Source organism: Erinaceus europaeus, chromosome X (assembly GCF_950295315.1).
Source record: "Erinaceus europaeus chromosome X, mEriEur2.1, whole genome shotgun sequence".
In the NCBI taxonomy this organism is placed as follows: domain Eukaryota; kingdom Metazoa; phylum Chordata; class Mammalia; order Eulipotyphla; family Erinaceidae; genus Erinaceus; species Erinaceus europaeus.
Window position 1 is genome coordinate 80,021,037 of NC_080185.1, and position 27,697 is coordinate 80,048,733.

Sequence of the window (27,697 nt, forward strand, 5' to 3'; positions counted from 1 at the left end):
TTAAAATTTAGATGGAGAAGAGTTCCACCAATCCTCTAAGTATTTGATAGTTTCTGGTCTAACATCCACTTCCTTGATCCATTTGGAATTTACTTTTTTCATTGATTTAATAAGGATCAACAAGATTGTAGAATAAAAGGAGTACAATACTACACAATCCCACCACCAGAGTTCTGTATCCCATCCCCTCCATTGGAAGCTTTCCTGTTCTTTATCCCAAAGATCAGATGTCTGTTGGTATGGGGGCTTACTTTTGGGCTCTCAATTCTAGTCCACTGGTCAGTGTGCCTATTTATGTTCCAGTACTAAGCAGTTTTGGTTAAAATGTAAAGTTTTGGTTAAACTGTAAAGTATGGCACAATACTTAATATCACCCTGTTCTCAGTGGAGGTCATACCCAGAATTGTTTTTGACTTTTGCTGAGGGCTATTTCTATCATAAATCTTCTATGGGGGGGCAAACAGATCTTTGCCTAGTCGTGGACCACTGCTTATCTAGGTCTGGTATAGTTTAACTATTAATCTTTCTTTGTTTCAATATGTCAGCTTGTACCAAGGAGGCCTCAATCTCTGCATTCTTTCTTTGAGGGGCAGGTCATAACATGACTTCTTTTGTCCGTCTATGTTGACCCACCTTCCCCACTTTCATAATGTAACTTTCAAATATGCCCCTGTGTAAGGGAAATGGGGTGCTTCTGACTCTCCATTCCCACCCGGCACTGCCAAAGCACTATTAATCAATTGTGACAGTATAATTATTTGTAGCAATAATGGGGGGAGAATGCGTTGACCCACTCTTGTCCTCCTGCCCAGCTTCCTTGAAGTCTGAATGCAGGTCCAGAGGAGATGACCCTGTCAGGCTCCCTGGCGTTCATGACGGGGTGGTGCAGATTTATCCTTTCTTAAATAAAAACTAAATTAAAAAAATAAATTAATTAAAAAAAGAAGTGGAAAGATATTCCATGTTCATAGGTTGGAAGAATTAGCATCATCAAAATGAGTATACTACCCAGAGCCATCTACAAATTTAATCTCCATCAAATCCCAACCACATTTTTAGAAGAATAGAACAAATGCTACAAATGTTTATCTGGAACGAGAAAAGACCTAGAATTGCCAAAACAATGTTGAGAAGAAAGTACAGAACTGGAGGCATCACATTCCCAGATCTCAAGTTATATTACAGGGCCGTTGTCATCAAAACCGCTTGGTAATTGAACATGAATAGACACACTAACCTGTGGAATAGAATTGAGAGCCCAGAAGTAAACCCCCACACCTATGGACATCTAATCTTTGACAAAGGTGCCTAGACTATTAAATGGGGAAAGCAGAGTCTCTTCAACAAATGGTTTTGGAAAAAATGGGTTGTAACATGGAGAATAATGAAACTGAACCACTATATTTCACCAAATACAAATGTAAATTCCAAGTGGATCAAGGACTTGGATGTTAGACCAGAAAATATCAGATACTTAGAGGAAAATATTGGCAGAACTCTTTTTTTTTCTTTCTTTTTTTCTTTTTTTTTTTTTTTTCACCTTGATCTCCAGAAAACATTTAATTTATATTCCTCTTCCTGCAAAACTACATGGGTCTCACTATTTATTTATTTATTTATTTATTTATTTATTTATTTATTTAAGAAAGGCATTCACAAAACCATAGGATAGGAGGGTTGCAACTCCACACAATTCCCACCACTTAATCTCCATATCCCATCCCCTCCCCTGATAGCTTTCCCATTCTCTATCCCTCTGGGAGTATGGACCCAGGGTCGTTGTGGTTGCAGAAGGTGGAAGGTCAGGCTTTTGTAATTGCTTCCCCGCTGAACATGGGCATTGACTCATTGACCCATACTCCCAGTCTGCCTCTCTCTTTCCCTAGTAGGGTGGGTCTCTGGGGAAGTGGAGCTCCAGGACACATTGGTGGGGTCATCAGTCCAAGGAAGTCTGGTTGGCATCATGCTCGCATCTGGAACCTGGTGGCTGAAAAAAGAGTTAACATACAAAGCCAAACAAATTGTTGACCAATCATGGACCTAAAGGCTGGAATAGTGCAGATGAAGTGTTGGGGGAGCACTCTCTGCAGACTCTTGTGTACTTCTGCTTTCAGGTATATATTTTTCCCTGGTTTGTGGACACATGCGAACATATGCTCTATCTCAGGGGAACTGGTATATATCTAGGTTTCGGGATTTTATTGGGGAGTGGACCACCTGGAATGGAATTAGAGAATACTATGAAAGGAAAGATCTCACCCGAGTGATGAAGCTGAAGGGTTGTCATACCACACCTGAAGTCTCTGGACACAGTCTGAAGTGAAGCATGCTGGGGTGGCACTCGGTGCGTTGATTACGTTGCCATCAGCGGATGCAATATTATTTTATATGAATTGAGAGAAGCATGCAGGAAAGTGGGCCCCACCCTAAGGTTCCAGGACTGGGGGACATATAGGCTCTATAGTGGAAATGTGAGGTTCCTGCTGTCTTAGGGTTCAAGAAGACAATGAATAGTTATTGTTATCATCACATTATTTGGTAATTGGGTTAACTTTGAAAAGTCCCTTTATTAGGGTTTGCTGCAAATTACCCAGCATCTTCTATATAGCTGTGCCACCGGTTGCTTCTGTTTTACCTGGTCTAGACTTTTGAGAGAGTCAGCATATCAAAATCGCAGCCTATGTATGAAAAGTCTCAGTCTGTGTTTTAAAAAGTTTGAGACATATGATCAATTTTTTCCTCCTCATATTAGTTAAATAGTGGTGTATATGACTACACTTTAATAGGAGTGTACATAAACATCATTCCCACCACCAAAAGACTGTGTCCCATCCCACCCCTTACCCCCCACCCCAGGAAGCCAAATGTCCACCCTCCCCCTCACCACAGGGTTTTTTCTTTGGTGCCCTACTCTCGATTTAATCAGATCCTGAATAGTTTCCTATTCTGTTCTTCTTTCTCAACTTCTGTTGATGAGTGGGATCATACCATACTCATCTTTGTCCTTCTGACATAGCTCACTTAATATAATTTCTTCTAGCTCTGTCCAAATGGGTCAGAGAAGGTGGGTTCATTGTTCTTAATAGCTACATAGGATTCCATTGTGTATATATACCACAGCTTTCTCAACCACTTATCTGTTGTTGGGCACATGGGTTCCTTCCAGGTTTTAGCTATTATGAATTGTGCTGCTATGAAATCACATGTACACATATCTCTTTGATTGGGCATTATGGAATCCTTGGGGTATATCCCCAGGAGAGGAATTACTGGGTCATATGGAAGGTCTCTGTCTATCCTTGCTAGAGTTCTCCAGACTGCTCTCCAGTGAGGCTGGACCAATTTACATTCCCACCAGCAGTGCAGAAGGGTTCCTCTGTCCACACAGCCTCTCCAACATTTCTTGCTGCTGTCTTTTTGATGTATGCCATTTGCACAGGGGTGAGGTGGTATCTCAATGTTGTCTTTATTTGCATCTCTCTGACAATCAGGGACCTGAAGCAGTTTTTCATATATTTGTTAGCCTTTTGGATCTCCTCTGAAGTGAATGTCCTGTTCATATCCTCTGCCCATTTTTGGATGAGGCCATTTGCTTTTCTTGGTGCTAAGTTTGCTGATATCTTTGTGTATTTTGGTGATTAGTTTATTGTCTAATGTATGACATGTGAAGATCTCCCATTCTGTGAGGGGTCTCTTTGTGTGATAGTTTCTTTGGCTGTGCAGAAGCTTTTCAATTTGATGTAGTCCCAATTGGTTTGTTTCTCCTTTAGTATTCCTTGTATTTGGGTTTGTTTCATCAAAGATGCCCTTGAGGTTAAGCTGTGAATGTGTTAAACCAATGTTTTCCTCTAAATATTTGATAGTTTCCGGTCAAACATATAGGTCCTTGATTTTTGTTTCTGGTGAGATAAGGTGGTTCAATTTCATTCTTCTGCATGTTACAACCCAGTTTTCCTGGCACCATTTATTGAAGAGCGCCTCCTTTTTCCATTTAATACTTTGGGCCCCCTTATCAAACATTAGATTTCCATAGGTGTGGGGATTCAGATCTGGGCTTTCAACTCTATTCCACTGGTCTGTGTGCCTATTTTTGTTCCAATACCTGGCTTTTTTGATGATGGTGGCCTTATAATATAGTTTGAGATCTGGCAGGGTGATGCCTCCATTTCAGTTTCTTTTCCTCAAGATGATTTTGGCAATTCTGGGTGTTTTCTGGTTCCAGGTAAATTAGGTTTTATTCTATTCTCTTAAAGAAGCTTGTTGGAAATTTGATGGGTATGTATTAAATTTGTATAAGACTCTGGGGAGAATATTCATTTTGATGATATTTATTCTTCCGATCCATGAGCATGGGATATCGTTCCATTTCTTGGTATCAGTTTATATTTCCTTAAGAACTCTGAAAATGTCCAGGAGTTCTAGTCTGTCAATCTCTTCATTTAATTCTCTTGTTTATTTATTGATCTAAGTGTGATAGTGGGGTGTTAACGTCTACCACTATTATTGTATTACTATTGATGTATTTTTGAAGTTCTTCTAGTAGGTGCTTGATGTATTTAGATGGTCCCTCATTTTGTGCATAGTTGTTAATAATTGTTAAGTCTTCTTGGCTGATTGATCCTCTAATCATTATGTAATGACCTTGCCTATCTTTTGTTACTTTATTTAATTTACAATCTATTGTGTCAGAGATGAAAATGGCTATTCCAGCTTTTTTTTTTTTTTTTTTTTTTTTTTGTGGTCCATTAGCCTGTATGATAGTTTTCTATCCTATCCTTTCACTTTAAGTTTGTGTTTATCTTGTTGGGTCAAGTGGGATTCTTGCAAGCAGCATATGGTTAGGTTATGTTTTCTGATCCATCCTCCTACTCTGTGTCTTTTGATGGGTGAGTTTAAGCGGCTGACATTTACTGATCTTATGGATTTATTGTATTGTAATGCCATTAATCAACAAATTTTATTTGCTCTGATATATTGCAAGTATTATAGTAATGTTCTTGTTTATAAGAGGTCTTTTAGAACCTATTTCAGGGCAGGCTTTGTGATAGTTGCCTCCTTTAACTGTTGTATGTCTGAGAAGGATTTGATCTCTCCATCTTGTTTGAGTGAAAGTCTAGCAGGATATATTAACCTTGGTTGAAACCCTTTTTCATTCAGAGCTCAATAGATTTCTTGCCATTCTCTTCTGGAGAAATCTACTGTTAGTCTTATGGGTTTTCCCCTGTATGTGACTTTTTGTTTCTCTCTTTCAGCCTTTAGGATACTTTCTTTATCATTACTTCTTTTCATTGTAACTGTGATGTGTCTTGGTGTCTTCAGGTCTGGATTGATTCTGTTTGGGACTCTCTGGATCTCTTGAATCTTAATGTTCTTTCTGTTGTTCAGGTCTGGGAAGTTTTCTTCTATTATTTCATCTAGAATGTTTACTTCCCCTTCCTCTCTTTCTTCCTCTGGCAGGCCAATGATATGAATGTTACTTCTTTTGAGATCATCCCATATGTCTCTATTGTTGTTTTTAGTGTCTCTCAGTCTGTTTCTCAGCTCTTTTACCTCTTTCTTAGTTTTCTCTAGCTCATCCTCTGTCTGGATAATTCTGTTTTCTTTTAAAATTTTTTTAATATTTATTTTATTTATTTATTCCCTTTTGTTGCCCTTGTTGTTTTATTGTTGTAGTTATTATTGTTGTTGTCGTTGTTGGATAGGACAGAGAGAAATGGAGAGAGGGAGGGGAAGACAGAGAGGAGGAGAGAAAGACAGACACCTGCAGACCTGCTTCACCGCCTGTAAAGCGACTCCCCTGCAGGTGGGGAGCTGGGGTTCGAACCGGGATCCTTTTGCCAGTCCTTGTGCTTTGCGCCACCTGCGTTTAACCCGCTGCGCTACAGCCCGACTCCCAATAATTCTGTTTTCTGCTTCTGTTAGTATGCTTTCTCTCCCCTCAGCTTCTTTCTTCAGTTCAGCAATTTCAGCTTTCAGTTCTCTACCTCGAGGCAGTTGGTATTTTCCTTGAGGTTCTCATCTGTTGTTTTCCTAATTATGCTAGCCCTTTCCTACAGAGTTGTTTTCATTTCTGTGATCAATAAGTTTATTACTGCTTGTATACTTTTCTTATCTATGGTTACTTCTGGCTGATTAGTAGTTTCTTCTGGACTCTTATCTTCATTCATTGTAGTAGCAGTTTTATTTGCTCTTGATCTAACCATTTTTTATTAATTTTTATTTATTTTTATGTTCTGTTTTTCCTCAGTTGTTGTGTTTTGAGTAGAAGCCTCGCTATACTAAATACCTTTATGACAAATGTAATCACCACCGTCAGAAATTACAATAGTAACTGAAGCAAGAATTGAAGCAGTTTAACCAATACCAGTTAGCCCCAACAATGTCTCCAGTCCATGAAAAAATAGCAGCCAAATCCAAATGAAAAAGAAACAGAAAGGAAAAAAGGGATAGCAGGAATAGACAGTTATGCAAATCTACTGTCCACTGTAAATTCTAGGGGTAGCAAGAGGAGAAAGGAAAGTAGAGCAGAGGCACACACAAAGAGAGTCCACTCTGAGTCAGATTTCTTCCCTGAAATAATTCACAAACGAGTATCAATGAATTCAGGAAGTAGAGGATGGAGGAAGGAAGAGTGGAAGACACGGGGGAAAGGATAGAAAAGAAAAAAGAAATAAAAAACAGTAAAAAAAGAGAGTAGTGAAATGAGAGTTGTGTGTGTGTGTGTGTTTAATTAGCTAGGAGGAGGGAGAAGGGGGATAGTGGATAGAGGCGGTATGAAGAGTGAGACAAGTTCCTCTCATAATGGATAGGACATCCAGTCGCCTATCAATGGAAAGTATACTAAGAATTAATTCTGGTTTGATTGAAAAAGAAAAAAAAATAAACTTACAGGCTGTCTTTCCCAGGTGGTATGAGGTTTTTCCATTCCAATTGGGCCTAAGTCCCTAACTCAGAGAAAAAAAAATAGCCAAGGTATTCAGAAAGAAACAGGATTGACATGGCATCCCTGGTGAGCCAGGAATCTTGGTAAACAAAAACCTTCAGCTGGGAGCCTGCTAGCAGTGGCTCCCTACTCCCTGGGGTCTGGTTATGGGGAACAGAAATAGTACAAAATTTTCCTTTCTTTTTGCTCTATTTTCTTTTCTTTTCTTTTTTTTTTAATTACAGCTCTTTTTCTTTTTCTTTTTTTTAAATTTTTTATTTAAGAAAGGATTAGTGAACAAAAACATAAGGTAGGAGGGGTACAACTCCACACAATTCCCACCACCCAATCCCCATAACCCACCCCCTCCCATGGTAGCTTTCCCATTCTCTAGCCCTCTGGGAGCATGGACCCAGGGTCGTTGAGGGTTGCAGAAGGTAGAAGGTCTGGCTTCTGTAATTGCTTCCCCGCTGAACATGGGCGTTGACTGGTCCATCCATACTCCCAGACTGCCTCTCTCTTTCCCTAGTAAGGTGTGTCTCTGGGGAAGCTGAGCTCCAGGACACATTGGTGGGGTCTTCAATTCAGGGAAGCCTGGCCATTATCCTGGTGGCATCTGGAACCTGGTGATTGAAAAGAGAGTTAACATATGAAGCCAAACAATTTGTTGAGCAATCATGGATCCCAAGCTTGGAATAGTGGAGAGGAAGTGTTAGGGAGGTACTCACTGCAAACTCTAGTGTACTTCTGCTTTCAGGTATATATTTTGCAGTAGTTTATGGATACGTGTGCACATAAGCTCTCTCTCACAGAAACTGGTGTATATCTAGATTATGGGACTTTGTTAGAAAGTGAACTACCTGAGATGAAATTAGAGTGTACTATAAAAGGAAAGGTCTCACCCAAGTAATGAAGTTGAAGGGTTGTCATTCCACACGTGAAGTCTCTGGATACAGTCTGAGGTGAAGCATGTTGAGTTAGCAATCGTTGCTTTGGTTAGGTTGTGATCGGCGGATGCAATATTATTTGGTTTGGATTGGGAGATGCATACGGGAAAGTGGGCCCTATCCAAGGGTTCCAGGACTGGGGGAAGTAGGGGCTCTATAGTGAAGATATGAGGTTCTTGCTGTCTTAGGGTTCAAAAAGACAATCGATAGTTAATGTTATCATCACATTATTTGTTAATTGGGTTAACTTTGAAAAGTCCCTTTGTTATGGTTTGCTGTACAGTACCCAGTATATTGTATATAGCTGTGTTATTGGATGCTTCTAATCTACTTGGTCTAGGCTTTTGAGAGAGTCCGCATATCAAATACATAGCCTATATATTAAAAAGATTCAGTTTGTCTTTTGAGAAACTTTGAGACATACAATTGATTTCCCCCTCTCATATTAATTAACTACTGACTACTTGGACAGAGCTAGAAGGAATTATGTTAAATGAACTAAGTCAGAAAGATAAAGATGAGTATGGGATGATCCCACTCATCAACAGAAGCTGACTAAGAAGATCTGAAAGGGAAACTAAAAGCAGGACCTGATCAAATTGTAAGTAGGGCACCAAAGTAAAAACCCAGTGGTGAGGGGTAGACATGTAGCTTCCTGGGCCAGTGGGGAGTGGGAGTGGGCGGGAGGGATGTGTCACAGTCCTTTGGTGGTGGGAATGGTGTTTATGTACACTCCTTTGCTCTATTTTCTAACCCAAATTGAGCTATAGTTACCTTTTTTTTGTGTCATGCTTAGAATGTCTTGTTCTCTGTCCTGCTGAAGGCCAGGATCAGATGCTTTCCAGCAGTTGTTGTCAGAGCACAAGCCAGCAGCTGCTTCTGAGTTGCCATCTTGGCTCACTAAATACAAAAGTAAATTCCAGGTGGATCAAGGACTTTAATGTTAGACCAGAAACTATCAATTACTTAAAGGAAAATATTGGCAGAACACTTTTCTGCATAAATTTTAAAGACATCTTCAGTGATACGAATCCAATGACAAAAAAGACTAATGCAAGCATAAACGCATGGGACTACATCAAATTAAAAAGCTTCTTCACAGCAAAAGAAACCACTACCCAAACCAAGAGACCCCTCAAAGAATGGAAGAAGATCTTTACATGCCATACATCAGACAAGAGGCTAATAACCAGAATATATAAAGAGCTTGCCAAACTCAACAACAAGAAAACAAATAACCCCATCCAAAAATGGGGGGTAGGACATGGACAGAATATTCACCACAGTAGAGATCCAAAAGCCTGAGAAACACATGAAAAAATGCTCCAAGTCTTTGATTCTTTGAGAAATTCAAATAAAGACAGCAATGAGATACCACTTCATGCCTGTGAGAATATCATATATCAGAAAAGGTAACAGCAGCAAATGCTGGAGAGGTTGTGGGGTCAAAGGAACCCTCCTGCACTGCTGTTGGGAATGTAAATTATTCCATCCTCTGTAGTGTACAGTCTGCAGAACTCTCAGAAGACCAGAAATGGACCTAACCTATGATCCTGCAATTCCTCTCCTAAGGATATATCCTAAGGAACCCAACACACCCATCCAAAAAGATCTCTGTACACTTATGTTCTTAGCAGCACAATTTCTAATAGCCAACACCTGGAAGCAACCCAGGTGTCCAATAACTGATGAGTGGCTGAGCAAGTTGTGGTATATATACACAATGGAATACTACTCAGGTATAAAAAATGGTCACTTCACCATTTTCAGCTGATCTTGGTTGGACCTTGAAAAATTCATGTTAAGTGATATAAGTCAGAAACAGAAGGATGAATATGGGATCATCTCACTCTCAGGCAGAAGTTGGAAAACAAGATCAGAAGAGAAAACACAAATAGAACCTGAACTGGAATTGGCATATTTCACCAAAGTAAAAAAGACTGGGGTGGGTGGGATGGGGGAGAATACAGTTCCAAGAAGGGTGATGGAGGACGTAGTGGGGGTTGTGTTGTTATATGGAAAACTGAGAAATGTTATGCATGTAGAAACTATTGTATTTACTGTCTTATATAAAACATTAATTACCTAATAAAGAAATTCAAAAAAAGAATGGTTATATCTTGACCTTATCCAGCTTTTGTAGTTGTTACTTTGTTTGACAAGGCTAGCCTTGGAGTGATTGAGGGATGAAATTAGGAAGTAGGTGAGGAGTGTTTCTAGGTTTAAATTGAAACTATTAGATTAAGTACTTTGTGTTGTCTTTTTTAGGTCTTTCTGCTTGCTTGTAATGTTGTCTCATATTTCTGTAGCTAGTCTGTCTGAGTCTGCCTTACTGTGTATACTTTGGTGAAAGTTAGATGTTCCTTATTTTTTTTATTTTTCTATTGAATATGGCAGTCTAATTATAATTTTAATTATATTTATTTATTTATTTATTGGATAGAGACAGCCAGATATTGAAAGGAAAGGAGAGGGAGAGAAACAGAGAGACACCTGCAGCTCTGCTTAACCACTCATGAAGCTTTCCCTCTGCAGGTGGAGACCAGGGGCTTGTACCTGGGTCCCTGTGCACTGTAACATGTGTACTAAACCAGGTGTGCCACCACCTGGCCCCCCTTTTAAAAATTTTTTATTATCTGTATTTATTGGGAAAGTCAGAAATTAAGAGGTTATGAAGAGATAGAGATGGAAGAGATAGAGAGACACCTGCAACACTGCTTCACCACTCAAAGTTTTTCTTCTGCAGGTGGGGACTGGGGGCTTGAACCTGGGTCCTTGCACATTGTAACATGTGCAGTAAACTAAGTGTGTCACCACCTGGTCCCAATATGTCAGTTTTCTACATTTTTTGTAACTAATACATTAAATAGAATTTAAATGTGTTGTCTTACAATTCTGGAACTTGTAAGTTCAGAGACTGTACTTCCAGAAGCTGTAGGAGGAAATTGTCGTCCAAGATTCCTCTCCTGTGGCCACTGGCATTCTTTGACTTGTAGTTGTATTACTTTCTGTATCTTATTGTCCTCTGTGTGTGTGTACAGTTCCAAACTCCTGCCTCTCTCTTATAAGTGTAAATGTGGTTACTTTTAAGGACAACTTGGATGATCAGGATAAATTCCTCCTCTCAAGATCCTTCATGGACAGATTTCTTCTCCAAATATGTGAGACTAAGTTTCCTTCTCTCCAAAACATAGTTGAGACTGACATAGAAGCACTGTTAGAGACAAGTCTTTTCCTGAAGGGGAAAAATGTAAAGAATAAAGGGATCACTCATTCTAGGAAATTTCAAATCTAGCAAGACAAGTTTCTTTAGCCTTCAGAGCAGGAACATAATTCTCTGTGATCTGAAGAGCTTCATTTAGCCTCTGTGCTTGTGGCTCAGGCTTACAATAATTTTCAGCTGCTTTTTAAAGAAAATATTTTATCAAATAAAAATGGAATTATTTCTTGATGGAACACTATCACTCTTAGGCCTTTATCCCAAAGACATACAAACACTAATTTGAGGGTACATATACACTTATCATAATTGCATTTTTCACAATAGTCAGAGTGGAAGCTGCTTAAATTCCCATCCACAGATGACTGGCTGAAGAAATTATGGGATATATCCTCCACAGAATACTGCATAAGTGCAGTAAGCAAATAGAAAGACTTAAGAAGGGTGCTATAAAGTACCCAAGCAAATGGTTTCTTAGACCTAGATACCCTCCTCATCTACTTCCCATTTCACTTCTTTCAATCACTTTTAAGACTAACCTTGTCAGATAAAGTAAGGACTACAAAAGCTGGATAAGGGCAAGAAACCACTTTAATGATGACCCTTTTGGTCACTACCAGGCCAACCCATCATCTGGGGCCCTAGTCAGGAAATCCTGGGATTCCCACATAGATATGATGGGCCTAGACCTCTAACAGAACCTTCTCTCCACCATCACTTGTCATCTCCATCAGGAACAGTATTGTGGCAGTAATGTTGCCTGTGGGCCCCTACAGGACCTTGCCTTCAATGTGGAACAACAATGACAGAAGCCACCCCACTCTCTGGAGGGAGGCTGGGTCAACATACTCTGCCAGTTGAGGAGGATGGGTCTTTCAATGAATGCAGCCTAGAACGTTCCCAGCGACCACAAAATGAAAGCTCAGACCCACAGAGATACAGAGGTTACATGGGCTCTCGCATTGTACATGAGCCCCAGAGGAGATTGATGAGGTTTACAGTTAATGATATTTATATTCTTTCCCCATATTTGGGAGCTACTCTCTGCCCTGATCCAGCTTTTCAGTCCTATATCCAACTCTGGCATCATCTCCACAGATAATACTTTCAGCCCAACTCCATTTTAGCTATCTGGCTCAGGCAAACCTTGTTTCTTTCTCTGTGGTACACCTTCCAGTAACGGTTCTGATAATGAGAAACTCCACTGGTTTTTGTATGACTGTTACTTTTTTTTTTTTTGCAAGCCTTTTTCTTTTTATGATTAGTAGTGGTTTACAAGATTGTAAGTTCCCCTGAACCACCACTAAATTTATGTGCCTCTATTCTCTCAACAATAACTCCCATAGTTCTCACAGTGTTAGAGACAGTTTGTTCCTGTATTTTATTTTTTGCAAGTTCATGTACATCATTTCTTCAGATTCTATATATGCATGAAACCATTGGTAGTTGTCTTTCTGATATTCACTTATTTGGCTAACCATAGTCACTTCGAATTCCAAAGGACATAATATTGTGCTTTTTGATTGCAGCACATTAGAGTGGAATATATATCCCACAACTCATTTATCCATATTGCCCACAAATAATGACAGTTCTACCACACACATTATTGGATAGAGACAGAGAAATTAAGAGGGGTGGCTGTGATAAAGAAGGAAAGAGAGAGACCTGCAGCCTTGTTCACCACTTGTGAAGCTTTACCCTTGCAGGTGGGGACCAGGGGTTGAAACTGGGTCCTTGTGCACTGTGTTGTATGTGCTTAACTAGGTGTATCACCACCCGGTGCAGATAGTTTGACTTCTTCTCTTCCAATATGCATCCCTTTATTTTCTCTTGCCTAATTGCTATGGGTAGGACTTATAACACTATGTTGAATAGGAACAATTATAGTGGGCAGCCCTCTTAAGTACCTCATTTCAGTGGAAATACTTTCAGTCTCTCACTGTTGAATATATTGTTGGCTGTGGGTTTGCTGTACATTCAACTAGATTTGGAATTTTTACAATGATTTCTATTTTTGTAATTTTTTCATGAAAGGATCTTGGATCTTGTCAAAGGCTTTCATAGCATCTATTGAAATAATCATGTGGTTTTTGGTTTTCCTTTTGTTGATGTTGTGGTTCACATTTATTGATTTTCATATATTGAACCAGCCTTGCAACCCTGGGATAAATCCCACTTAGTCATAATTTGCAATCTTTTTAATGTACTAATGTTAACTAGTTGGCTAGGATTTTGTTCAATATCATAGCATCTATGCTCATCTGAGATAGTTATTTAGTTTTCTTTTTTTGTTGTGCCTCATCTTCTTTTGGTATCACGACGATGCTGGCTTCATAGAAGGTGCTGTGCAGTGTCCTTGACAGTTGGAAGAGCTTGAATACTGTGGGTATTGGCTTTTCATTAAATGTTTTATAAAATTTGCTTATAAAATGATCTGCTCCTATACTTTATTTTTGGGAATGCTTATAGTGACTCTTTCAGTTTATTTGGCTATAATTGATCAATTCATATTTTCTAGTTGCTCATGGTTCTGATTTAGAAGATTATAACTTCTAGAAAGCTTTCCAGGTCTTCCATGTTCTTTAGTTTGTTAGCATATGTTGTTCATAGAAATCTTACATGATACTTTAAATTTCTGCAGTGTCTGTTGTGATATCTCATGTTACCTTTACAATCCTATTTATTAGAGACTTCTTTTCTTTTAGTGAGTGTAGACAAGTATTTGCCAGTTTTGTTTACTCTTACAAAAAGCCAGTATTTTTTTACTGATATTTTGTGTGGTTCTTTTACTTTAGACATTATTAATTTTTGCCCTGATTTTAATTCCTTCACTTTTTCTGCTTGCTTTTGGTTTCCTTGTTATTCTTCTAATTCCTTAAGGTGTGCAGTCAGGTTGCTTATTTGAACATTTTCTTGATTCCTAATATGTCCTTGTAAGGCTATGTATTTCCTTCTTATTACAGCTTTAGCTGTGTCCCAAATAATCTAATAGCTCATAGATTCATTTTTTTAAGAAGAACACTTTAATTTCTTCTTTAATATCATCTTTGTGCCTTTGTTGTTAAACAGGGTTTTCATATTTTGGGACCTTTACTAATTTTCTGTTTGTTTTGTTTTTGATAAGTGTTAGTTTAATTTCTCTGTGGTCTGAGAATATGCTTAGGGTGATTTCAGTGTTCTTGTATTTACTGACACTGTCTTTGTAGCCCAACATATGGCCTATCTATGAGAATGTTTCACTTGCACCCCTAAAAATGTGTATTCTAGTTTCTTGGAGTGAAGGATTCTAAAGACGTTCAGTAGGAATACTCAATCCATCTCTTTCTTTAAATCTCTCTTCTCTTCTCTCTCTCTCTCTCTCTCTCTCTCCAGAGCACTGCTCATCTCTGGCCTATGGTGATGTGGGGGATTGAAACTGGGACTTTGGAACCTCAGGCATGAGAGTCTCAGGCATGAAAGTCTATCTGCCCCACCCGATTCTCTTGTTTCTTTAATTATTTGACTAAATTATCTGTCTAATTGAGGTTGCATAAGTGCTATTTCCCTTTCATTCTTCCTTTGTTTATTAAGATTTTTAAAAAAAGTTATTAATGAGAAAGCTAGGAGGAGAGAGAGAAAGAATCAGACATTACTCTGGTACATATGCTGCTGGGGATTAAACTCGGGACTTCATGCTTGAGAATCTAATGCTTTATCTACTGCACCACCTTCCAGACCACAGGGCTGTTTCTAATGAACTCTCCTCCTCCTCCTCCTCCTCCTCCTCATCCTCCTCCTCCTCCTTCTATTTCTTCTTCCTCCTCCTTTTTCTTTATTCCAGAGATTTTCCTTGTGGAAATTTGCCTTGTGAATTTTCACAGTTAAAGTGCTTTACTTCTTAGGATACCATGGAATGATAAAGTAAGTTTATTTTCCCTGATTTCTAATAGATGGTCAAATAGTTAATTTACATTTTCCTAAATTTTCTTTTCTACCCAGTTTGTGGACTTCTGCGCCCATTTCATGCAGTTCTTCTCTTTAGCTATTGTTGTTTCTGGATCTCTATCCAGTTACAATGATCTGAAACATTAATGTAGCATTCATTTTTAAATTTTTCTTCATTGTCATTATTTTTTAGAATACTATGTTCTTTTCTTCTGTTTTTATTTGTGTTGTACTTTTCTGTACCACAAATTTTTACTCATTTATTAAATGCTAGCTACTGTATTTCACCTCTTAGTTTTAGGAATCCTGTAATGGCTAACCATTACAGGACCTATCACAACATGTCAGAGATTTGTTTTCTTAACTGTGTGGACACTATTTCATTAGGAACTTTATAATGTCTTTTTAGGTTTTTCTACTTGCTTGCTGCATATACTGACTCACTGCAGACTACTGTGCACTTTTGCTTTCAGGTATATATTTTGCCCTAGTTTATGGATACATGTGAACATATGCCCTATCCCATGGGACCTGTTCTATATCTAGCTTTTGGGACTTAGTTAGGAAGTGAACCTCCTGGAATGGAATTCGAGAATCCTATGAAAAGAAAGGTCTCACCTGAGTAATGAGGCTAAGGGGCTGACATTCCATGCCTGATGTCTCTGGACACAGTCTTAAGTGAAGCATGCTGGGGTGGTACTCACTTCATTGATTAGGTTGGGATCAACAGATGTAATATCATTTGGCATGAATTGAGAGAAACATGCAGAAAAGTGAGCCCCACCCTAGAGGTTCCAGAGCTAGGAGAAATATAGGCTCTATAGAGGAAGTGGGAGTTTCCTGCTGTCTTAGGGTTTAAGAAGGCAATAGATAGTTATTGCTATAATTATATTATTTGGCAATTTTGGCTTAACTTTGAAAATCCCTTTGATAGGATTTGCTGTATCATATGAAGCTCTTTTTAACAGTGTCATCCTCAGCTGAGTCTCTGCACATGTAGACAAACCAAAAATGACAAAGTTAAATTACATACAGACTACTGACACATACTTCTGTCTTTAGAAGTGGGATGTTCACTTTTACATTGATAAACTCAGTCTCTCCAATTTATGAAACTGAAAGTAGTTTGGCAACTGCTGCATAACATTCTATTTAAAAATTATGTATTATGGGTAGGAACATTCCAGGCCGCCCCCAATATCGACCCATCTTCCTCAGGTGTAGCATAGAGTATACTGTCCACCCTCCCTACAGATGATGGGACATTCTCTACCATTGTTGATCCAAGTTTAGGGCAAGGCCTATGGGGGTACACAAAGGGGTCTATTGTGTTGTTCCTGATATAAATGACCAGTAATAATGGAGAGAGGGGTTTATTTGAGGTCTAGGCCCATCATGTCTGTTTGGGAATCTCAGGACTCCCCGATTAGGGCCCTACCTAATGAGGTGGGCTGATAGTGACTAAAGAGTAATCAGTAAAGTATGCCAGTCTCTTGCCCTTATTCAGCTTTTGCAGTCCTTGCTTTGATAAGGTTAGCTTTTGAGTGAGGGAGAGAGCTGTAATAAGTAGGTGAGGAATTTATCTAACTCTAAGGCACTATTTCATTATGAACTTTATACTCACTCACTACAGACTATTGGGGCAGCCTGGAATGTTCCTATTCATGACCACAGAATGTGAGCTCAGACCTAGAGGGATGTAGAGGTTACATAGGCTCCGAAGCTGATTATGGGATCACATCAAATCGATGGGGTTTACAGTCAACAATATTTATACCCCTTTCCCATATTAGGGAGCTACTCCTTCCCTGATCCAGCTTTCTGGTCTTTTTTCCAACCATGACATCATCTCCCCAGACAATAACTTGGATCCACCAGCTTATCAGATTTCAGGCTCAGGGAAAAAATGAAAAAAAAAAAAACAACCAAAAAACCAAAAATCTAATATTATCGTTTAAGTTCAGTGCACCAGTATGTTAGGCTAGCTTCGCGGTGGGAGACAGATGACCAGGGACACAAGGCTGAGCGGAGAAGCAGTATTTCTTTATTCATGAGCGAACGGTTCAAAAACTAATCCAATCTATCACCATACATTTTTTCCCTCCATCTTTATCCCCCGGCTGCAGAGTCAGGAACCCAGGAAATATGCAGGATAGGGGGCAGGGAGAAGCAAGAAGCTTGAAAAGCAAGGGCTAAACCAAATCTCCCGGAGGCAGGGGGAGTGAGACCAAACCAATGTAACAGAATGACCATGTAAATAGACCACAACATCAAGCAATGTAACAGGAGGGATCCCAGAAGCAGAACTAGAAGCACACTAACAAGTATAGCTACAGGCCCTTTGGAATATAACTAAAATATGCCTACTAGCTATCTACAAAATGGAGGATCCCCCCAATTCTTCATCTGCCTTTAGATCCATGATTGGTAAACAATTTGTTTGGCTTTGTATTTTAACTCTCTTTTCAACCACCAGGTTCCAGATGCTAGTATGATACTGACCAGTCTTCCCTAGATAGATAACCCCACCAATGTGTCCTGGAGTTCCGCTTCCCCAGATCCCTTCCCTACTAGGGAAAGAGAGAGACAGGCTTGGAGTATGGATCAAACTGTCAAAGCCCATGTTCAGTGGGGAAGGAATTACAGAAGCCAGACCTTCAACCTTCTGCATCCCACAGTGACCTTGGGTCCATACTCCCAGGGGGTTAAAGAATAGGAAAGCTATCAGGGGAGCGATGGGATACAGAGTTCTGGTGGTGGGACTTGTGTGAAGTTTTACTCCTCTTATCCTATGGTTTAGTCAGTATTTCCTTTTATAAGTAAAAAATTAAAAAATATATATGTATTAATTGAGAGTCATAATTTTACTTCAAGATTTTGGAATTCAAAGGGCTTAATTGGGCAAGTCTTTTGCTTTATATCATGGCATTCACCTGAGAGACAGGAAGATATGGAGTCCTGGCACATTTATGTAGATAGTTGTGATACTGGGATTAGCTAGATTTTAGAACAAAATGTGTACATATTCCATTTTAAACTTAATAGTATCAGGCTAGTCCAGTTTATTGTTTAATGACTCAGTACTTCCTGGAAAATGTTACAAAGAAGCATTTATAAACTACTATCCTTTTTATGACCTAGCTTGGGAAATGACATTGTGTCACTGTATTCTTATCATCTCAAAGTAGTAAACATCAGAGACTTTACCTTGTGACTGGAGACATATCACAGAATTTGTGGACAAACTTTAAAACTATTACTTCTACAATAGCTAGGAAGATAATTGAATCTATGTCACCAGTGAATTAATTTGTCTCCATGTGGTTAGTAAAAAATAATAACATATAATTTACAATCCATAGAATTTGAGTAGTTTGGACAAGAACAGTGGACTTGTAGTTTTAGTAGAAATCTTGTTTATAATCATGGTGAGTCGCTGACATTTAAATTTTTGATAGCAGAGTTGCTAGTAAGGCTTCAATTACATTAAATTTGGCCCATTCAATTGTTCCTTTTTTTCCTTTTTGTTTTTTCTTTACCAGAACACTGCCAGCTCTGGCTTATGATGGTGCAGGGGATTGAAACTGGGACCTTTCAGCGTATTTTGTTCTTCATGCCTTATCTGACAAAGAAGACAGTCTCTCTTAGTCTTGTGTTAGACTAAAATAAATGCAGTGCATTATTTAGGAAAGCCCTATAAATCATTTCTCCAAGATTCTCCATTTAAGTGTAACTAAAGAAATAGGCCCTACATATTTTGTAAGACAGATGGAATCTCTTACGATGTTCATATGAAAACAAAGTTTGGTGTATCTCTCCTGGCCCATGAACAAAGGTTTTATTATGCATATGGTGTGTTTTTATTTTTCCAGAATTGTGTAAATGTCAAAATTTCTAGTACTTACACAGATTGTTTTTACTATCTTTTGAGCACATAATGTAATGTAATTTAAGGAATATACCAGTGTTCTCTGTGATGCCTTAATATACTACACATTTTGAAGCAATAAGGCAAAGTGTTGTGATTGTTGACTCATTGGGATAAGACTAGAAATAATTTATCATGGGATTTCTCCTATTGCTGTTACTGTGAATTCACACTTGTCTTCTTTGAAATGATTTGCATTTGGTGCAATTGGTCTTTCATGCATTTTTAATTTTATTTCTGTTTTCTTTTTCTACATATAATTTAGGTTTCTCATTTCTTCTTCTGCACACAACTCTATATACTTACTGACTAAAAACGCAGATCAGGCCACATACTATTTTCAGAGAACTCCTTTCTCATTTACTTTCAAATCATTTGGTTTTTAGAGACTAATATGGGAAAAATGTAGTAGCAAGACCCAAGAAACCAGTCAACATTTTATAAGATGGTACATTATAAGGTAATATCCTAAGAATGAATCTTGAATCTAAACAATTTTTTTCTAGGTACAAAATGCTAGTGATTTGCTGATCAAACCCCTGGAAAATTTCAGGAAGGAACAAATAGGCTTTACCAAGGTACATACATATTCTATGCATGTGTAAGTTAAGCATCTGTTTGGGATACCATTATTTACTCTTTAGAGACAAGAAGAGTTTTAACTCTGAAAAATTTATTTGTCAAAGATTATACCATCCAGTGGTTTTTATCTGGAATATCTGACTTGGTTTGTATTAATGATATGAAAGTAGAAAGCTCTGAGAAGAAAGAGCAGAGTACATTGACTTGTGAACTGTCTCAAATCGTCATATAATTATTTGAGTGACTGGACTTCATGCAAAATGATATAGCAGGACTTCTCATGAAAATAATTCACCCTTTCTGAAGTGGCATTTCAGTAGTAAATAATATTGAATAAAGAATTTGGAGAAAGACAAATGATGTAAGAACCTTCTCACTCACTTGACTTTCATTCCTTGATAGTGGTAGGAGAAAAGAAATGAAAATATGCTGCAGTGATCTACTTTATGTCTTCTGAGGCAAAGGACAAAAAAATCCATCATATATTTCTTATGTTTTGGTTCTTGACTGAGGATTTTACATATAATATCTACCTTAATTATTCTAGTAAACATGTGAGATTTATAACATTAATTATTAGCACCATTGGTTGCATTGCTCTGTTTTGCTCTTCCCTTTCCTATGTCTTTGCTTTCTCAATTTCTTATTTGTGTTCCTGGTTCTTTTCTACAACTGATCAACTCATTTAGAGCTGGAATCTTTACAAGGCAGGATTAGTGATGGTGAATTCCTTTTATTTCTGTATGTTTGAAAAGGATACTTGAAGTGTAGTTTAGCAGGATAAAGTATTTGTGGTTGGCAGTTCTTATGTTTTAATGCTTTGACTATCATTGTACTCTTTTTTTTTGCCTCTAGGGATTGTGATGAGAAAACTGATGAATTCCTAGATGGTTCTACCTTTATATTTCATTTTATTCCTTTACTTAGAATCCTGGAATATCTCAGTAAACATTTATTTCCAGGTACCACAATTATGAGTTATCTGTCTAAATGCGTTATACGTTAACCTTTTAAGACCTATATTTAGTTCATGACTGTGCTTCTTGTTACTTGTTTGCTTTGGAATGTGAAATGTTGGAGGAAGAAATAACCAACTACAGATATATTTTAAGTATCATTCTCTAAGTAGTAGCTTTCAAAATCTTTGGTTATACTAATAAGAACTATTTTTTTTCCCGAGGTGGATATTTCTGGGTGAAATTTGAGGAAATTAAAACAGTAGAGATCAATGTAATGGAAAATTCTCTCCTGCTTCCTTCATCCCAGAAGCTACAGGGACTGGCTGCATGAAAGCTGATACCATTCTGAATTCTCAGTTTCAAGATAGAAGCTTATTAAAAAAATAGATGCATTAATATTTGCCTTCTCTTCCATGACCAGGAGCGGAAAAAGAAATTTGAGAAGGACGCTGAGAGGTTTTATTCCTTACTAGACCGACATTTACATCTATCTTCCAAAAAAAAAGAATCTCAGTTACAAGAGGTATGTTCAAAAAGCCTGACCCCACCTTTTTTTTTATCTGCTTTGTGTTAATTGTTAATACACCTGAAGCTGAAAGTGCGCTTCCTGACTGTTGCCACAGAGAACAAAATGCTGTTATCACCCAATTTAGCAGGAAGGGAAAAACCTTTTTGTTGCTGTTCTAATATAAAAATGGATGCAAGGACAACACTCAATTTAACCTCCCTGTTCCATTGTTTCAGGGAACAGTTATACAGGTGAAAGTGTGTGGAACTGACAAACCAAGACATGGGTTCCAGGGCAAATAGGATAGAAACCTAATGCCATCATGTCTTTCCACCTCTTGCATCTTGATAGGCTTACATTTAAATTTTATTCCTAAAACAAAGTCTGTAACATATCTCAACTTTCTCATAGCTTTAAAAAATCAAGGCAAGGAAGAAAGTGGGTAGGATATGTGTGCCTGTTTCTGATTGTTAACTATTGGTCTTCCAAATTCAGTTGTAGCATATCAATTATTCCTGAGAATTATTACCTTTGTCTAACCCAATGTATCCTTTTAATATTTTGTTCCTCCCTCTAAAACATTGTTAGGCAGCCTTGTTCCTTATGAGCATAGTTTTACAACTTCCTATTTCAGGGGTTTCCTCAGATCTTGCCTTAGCATAGAAATGTATATGATAGAGCTTGAATTAAAACCTTGGTTTGAGAGTCAGGAAGACTGACTCTCAAGCAAACTCCTCCATGGAATAATGGCATGACATTGAATAATTTGTTTATTTGTTGGTCTCAGTTCCTCTACCTGTCAAAAAAGTGGTACTGAGTGAACTCCAAAGGTATTTCAGTTATAAGTTCCTGAATACAGACTCGTCATGAAGACAGAATTAAATTAGAATTTTATTGGGTAGATCTGGAACAGATCCCCTGACATAGTTCAACATTTACTTTATAAAATTATCATCCTATACTAAGATGTAAGCTTAGATGGAGTATCATGCTGGATAAAAGTGGACTACACAAATTAGAAAACTCTTAAAAAGGTTTATAATGTTATTTATTTATTTTATTAATTTATTTTTTATTTAAGAAAGGATTAATTAACAAAACCATAGGGTAGGAGGGGTACAACTCTACACAATTCCCACCACCCAATGCCCATATCCCACCCCCTCCCCTGATAGCTTTCCCATTCTCTATCCCTCTGGGAGCATGGACTCAGGGTCCTTGTGGGTTGCAGAAGGTAGAAGGCCTGGCTTCTGTAATTGCTTCCCCGCTGAACATGGGCGTTGACTGGTCCATCCATACTCCCAGTCTGCCTCTCTCTTTCCCTAGAAGGGTGGGTCTCTGGGGAAGTGGAGCTCTAGGACACATTGGTGGGGTCTTCAGTCCAGGGAAGCCTGGCCGGCATCCTGATGGCATCTGGAATCTGGTGACTGAAAAGAGAGTTAACATACAAAGCCAAACAAATTGTTGAGCAATCATGGACCTAAAGGTTGGAATAGTGGACAGGAAGTGTTGGGGGGGGGGGGTACTCACTGCAAACTCTAGAATACTTCTGCTTTCAGGTATATATTTTGCACTTGTTTATGGATACGTGTGAACATATGCTGTCTCTCACAGAACCTGGTATATATCTAGGTTTTGGGACTTTGTTAGAAAGTGATCCACCTGCGATGGAATTAGACAATGCTATGAAAGGAAAAGTCTCACCCGAGTAATGAAGCTGAAGGGTTGTCATTCCACACCTGAAGTCTCTGGACACAGTCTGAGCTGACGCATGTTGAGGTGGCAATCGTTGCGTTGATTGGGTTGTGATCGGCTGATGCAATATTATTTGATATGGATTGGGTGAGGCATGCGGGGAAGTGGGCCCTATCCTAAGGTTCCAGGACTGGGAGAAATATAGGTTCTATAGTGGAGATGTGAGGTTCCTGCTGTCTTAGGGTTCAGAAAGACAATGGATAGTTAATGTTATCATCACATTATTTGGTAATTGGGTTAACTTTGAAAAGTCCATTTGTTAGGGTTTGCTGTATAGTATTTTTATTTATTTATTTATTTATTTATTTAAGAAAGGATTAATTAACAAAACCATAGGGTAGGAGGGGTACACCTCCACACAATTCCCACCACCCAATGCCCATATCCCACCCCCTCTCCTGATAGCTTTCCCATTCTCTATCCCTCTGGGAGCATGGACCCAGGGTCCTTGTGGGTTGCAGAAGGTAGAAGGTCTGGCTTCTGTAATTGCTTCCCCACTAAACATGGGCGTTGACTGGTCCATCCATACTCCCAGTCTGCCTCTCTCTTTCCCTAGAAGGGTGGGTCTCTGGGGAAGTGGAGCTCTAGGACACATTGGTGGGGTCTTCAGTCCAGGGAAGCCTGGCCGGCATCCTGATGGCATCTGGAATCTGGTGACTGAAAAGAGTTAACATACAAAGCCAAACAAATTGTTGAGCAATCATGGACCTAAAGGTTGGAATAGTGGACAGGAAGTGTTGGGGGGGTACTCACTGCAAACTCTAGAGTACTTCTGCTTTCAGGTATATATTTTGCACTTGTTTATGGATACGTGTGAACATATGCTGTCTCTCACAGAACCTGGTGTATATCTAGGTTTTGGGACTTTGTTAGAAAGTGATCCACCTGCGATGGAATTAGATAATGCTATGAAAGGAAAAGTCTCACCCGAGTAATGAAGCTGAAGGGTTGTCATTCCACACCTGAAGTCTCTGGACACAGTCTGAGCTGACGCATGTTGAGGTGGCAGTCGTTGCGTTGATTGGGTTGTGATCGGCTGATGCAATATTATTTGATATGAATTGGGAAAGGCATGCGGGAAAGTGGGCCCTATCCTAAGGTTCCAGGACTGGGAGAAATATAGGTTCTATAGTGGAGATGTGAGGTTCCTGCTGTCTTAGGGTTCAGAAAGACAATGGATAGTTAATGTAATCATCACATTATTTGGTAATTGGGTTAACTTTGAAAAGTCCTTTTGTTAGGGTTTGCAGTATAGTATTTTTATTTATTTATTTATTTAAGAAAGGATTAATTAACAAAACCATAGGGTAGGAGGGGTACACCTCCACACAATTCCCACCACCCAATGCCCATATCCCACCCCCTCTCCTGATAGCTTTCCCATTCTCTATCCCTCTGGGAGCATGGACCCAAGGTCATTGTGGGTTGCAGAAGGTAGAAGGCCTGGCTTCTGTAATTGCTTCCCCGCTGAACATGGGCGTTGATTGGTCGGTCCATACTCCCAGTCTGCCTCTCTCTTTCCCTAGTAGGGTGTGTCTCTGGGGAAGCTGAGCTCCAGGATACATTGGTGGGGTCTTCAATCCAGGAAAGCCTGGCCAGCCTCCTGATGGCATCTGGAATCTGGTGACTGAAAAGAGAGTTAACATATGAAGCCAAACAAATTGTTGAGCAATCATGGACCCAAAGCTTGGAATAGTGGAGAGGAAGTGTTAGGGAGGTACTCACTGCAAACTCTAGTGTACTTCTGCTTTCAGGTATATATTTTGCAGTAGTTTATGGATACGTGTGAACATATGCTCTCTCTCACAGAAACTGGTGTATATCTAGGTTTTGGGACTTCGTTAGAAAGTGAACCACCTGAGATGAAATTAGAGTATACTATGAAAGCAAAGGTCTCACCCGAGTAATGAAGCTGAAGGGTTGTCATTCCACACCTGAAGTCTCTGGACACAGTCTGAAGTGAAGCATGTTGAGGTGGCAATCGTTGCGTTGGTTAGGTTGTGATCGGCGGATGCAATACTATTTGATATGGATTGGGTGAGGCATGCGGGAAAGTGGGCCCTATCCAAGGGTTCCAGGACTGGGGGATGTAGGGGCTCTATAGTGGAGATGTGAGGTTCCTGCTGTCTTAGGGTTCAAAAAGACAATCGATAGTTAGTGTTATCATCACATTATTTGGTAATTGGGTTAACTTTGAAAAGTCCTTTTGTTATGGTTTGCTGTACAGTACCCAGTATCTTGTATATAGCTGTGTTATTGGATGCTTCTGATCTACTTGGTCTAGGCTTTTGAGAGAGTCCGCATATCAAATACACAGCTTATATATTAAAAAGATTCAGTTTGTGTTTTGAAAAACTTTGAGACATACAATTGATTTTTCCCCTCTCATATTAATTAACTAGTGATTTATATTTTACATTTTGCTAGGAGTGTACATAAACACCATTCCCACCACCAAAAGACTGTGACCCATCCCTCCCACCCACTCCCACCGCCCACTGGCCCAGGAAGATGCATGTCTACCCCTCACCACTGGGTTTTTACTTTGGTGCCCTACTTCAATTTGGTCAGGTCCTGCTTTTAGTTTCCCTTTCAGGTCTTCTTAGTCAACTTCTGTTGATGAGTGGGATCATCCCGTAGTCATCTTTATCTTTCTGACTTATCTCACTTAACATAATTCCTTCTAGCTCTGTCCAAGATGGGTCAGAGAAGGTGGGCTCATTGTTGTTGATAGCTGCATATTATTCCATTGTGTATGTATACCACAGCTTTCTTAGCCACTCATCTGTTGTTGGGCACCTGGGTTGCTTCCAGGTTTTAGCTATTATGAATTGTGCTGCTATGAACATAGGAGTACACACCTCTTTTTGGTTGGGTGTTACGGAGTCCTTGGGGTATAACCTCAGGAGAGGAGTTACTGGATCATATGGAAGGTCCATGTCTAGCCTTCTGAGAGTTTTCCAGACTGCTCTCCACAGAGGCTGTACCAATTTACATTTCCATCAGCAATGGTAAAAGGGTTCCTCTGTTCCCACAACCTCTCCAGCATTTGTTGCTGCTGTCCTTTTTGATGTATTTCATTCTTACAGGAGTGAGGTGGTATCTTAGTGTTGTCTTAATTTGCATTTCTCTGACAATCAGTGACCTAGAGCAGTTTTTCATATGTTTGTTAGCCTTTTGGATCTCCTCTGAGGTGAATGTTTTGTTCATATCCTCTGCCCATTTTTGGATGGGGTCATTTGCTTTTTTGGTGCTAAGTTTGCTGAGCTCTTTATATATTTTGGTGATTAGTTTCTTGTCTGATGTATGACATGTGAAGATCTTCTCCCATTCTGTGAGGGGTCTCTTTGCTTGTTTAACAGTTTCTTTGGATGTGCAGAAGCTTTTCAATTTGATGTAGTCCCATTGGTTTTTTTCTGCTTTAGTCTTCCTTGCAATTGCGTTGGATTCATCAAAGATGTCCTTGAGGTGTAGATGGGAAACTGTTTTTACCAATGTTTTCCTCTAGGTATTTGATTGTTTCTGGTCTGACATCTAGGTCTTTGTAGTATTTATTTTTTAAGTAGCCTTGGATATAAGCATACAGCATGCTTTAGATGTACAATCTCTCATCTCACGATATATTGATATATTACTCTATTCCTACCCCTTCCATAGCTATAGTATTCCCTCTTTAATGTCTATTGCAGCTATAAACTCCCTGCTTCCTCTTCCATCCTAATTGTTAGTCTAGTTCTGCATTTACAGTCTGGTCTTTGTTGGACTTTTCTTTTATTCCTTGCTTTGTTCACTTACCCCTATGGGTGAGGAAATTTTTTTTTGCATGTTCATTAGCCTAATAATTGCAGTAATTTTGCAAGTTAATTAGCCTAATAATTTTGCAAGTTCATTAGCCTAATAATATTGATTTACAGAAATTAAAAGATAACAGAAATATAATTTTGTACTATTCCCACCACCAGAGCTCTGTATCCCCATTCCCTCCACTGGAAGCTACAGTAGTTCTCCTGAGGTTGCAGATATGGGTTGACTATTATTTCTGTAACTATCTTCTCTTCCTTTCTTGCCTTCTCTTCTTTTGTAAATAAAATCTACACCTGCTACTGCTTCCAAATGTCATTCCCTTATTCCTCTTCTCTTTCCGGGTCCTGATAGAGTTGGAGTACAAAGGCCTCTGGACATCTTCCCCTAATGTTTGGAGTATGGACCAGAATTTTTTTGGGGGGTGCAGACAGTAGGAGTTCTGACTTTTGTAATTGCTTCACCATTGGACATGGTCCAGCTATACCCCCAGCTTGTATCTTTCTTTCCCTATTTGGGTAGGGTTCTGGAAAAGAGAGGTTCTGGTACACATTGGTTAGGTCGTCTGCCCAGGAAAGTCAGGATGGAATCATGATAACATTTGCAGCTTGGATGAAAGGTGGTGAGATATGAAGTAGGACAAAAGGATTAAAGAACAGGAACTGTGGTCTGGGATGTGGTGCAGTGGATAAAGCACTGGTCTCGCAAGCATGAGGTTCTGAGTTCAATCCGTGGCAACACATGCACCAGAGTGATGTCTGGTCCCCCCCATCTTTTTCATGAATAAATAAATACATCATTTAAAAACCCCAGGAACCAAAAAGTAGCAATTGACCAGATGAGAATAGGGATCTTTGGCTAGAAAGATGTGAGCAAGTCTATTTTAGGTATGTTCCTAGGAGGCTATTATTTTCATTGTTTTTGCTTGAGTTTGATAGTTTACATGGAGTTGGACAAAAATATTGTCTGAGAATATGGTGTCAGAATTGAGAATAGGTCTAGAAAGTTGGATTATGGCAGAGAGTATCTCTCAATCTTGAAAATCTATGAATAAAATTAACTGGTTACCCTATCAACTTGACCCAGGCCTCATATATATTCATATTTAGCCAGAGAGAGGATGAGTGTTAAGTTTCTTTGAATGTTTT

The 27,697-nt window shown here is 39.0% G+C and overlaps 1 protein-coding gene across 2 annotated transcripts in view; it reads left to right on the plus strand.

Moving 5' to 3' along the window:
* OPHN1 (oligophrenin 1) overlaps window positions 1–27,697 on the plus strand; it is a 385,226-nt gene that overhangs the window by 64,473 nt on the left and 293,056 nt on the right. For both annotated transcript variants that reach the window (XM_060183179.1, XM_060183178.1), the window contains exons 5-6: window positions 19,451–19,522; window positions 20,907–21,008. In XM_060183179.1, coding sequence (XP_060039162.1) covers window positions 19,451–19,522; window positions 20,907–21,008 — 174 coding nt within the window. The remainder of the gene's footprint in view (window positions 1–19,450; window positions 19,523–20,906; window positions 21,009–27,697) is intronic.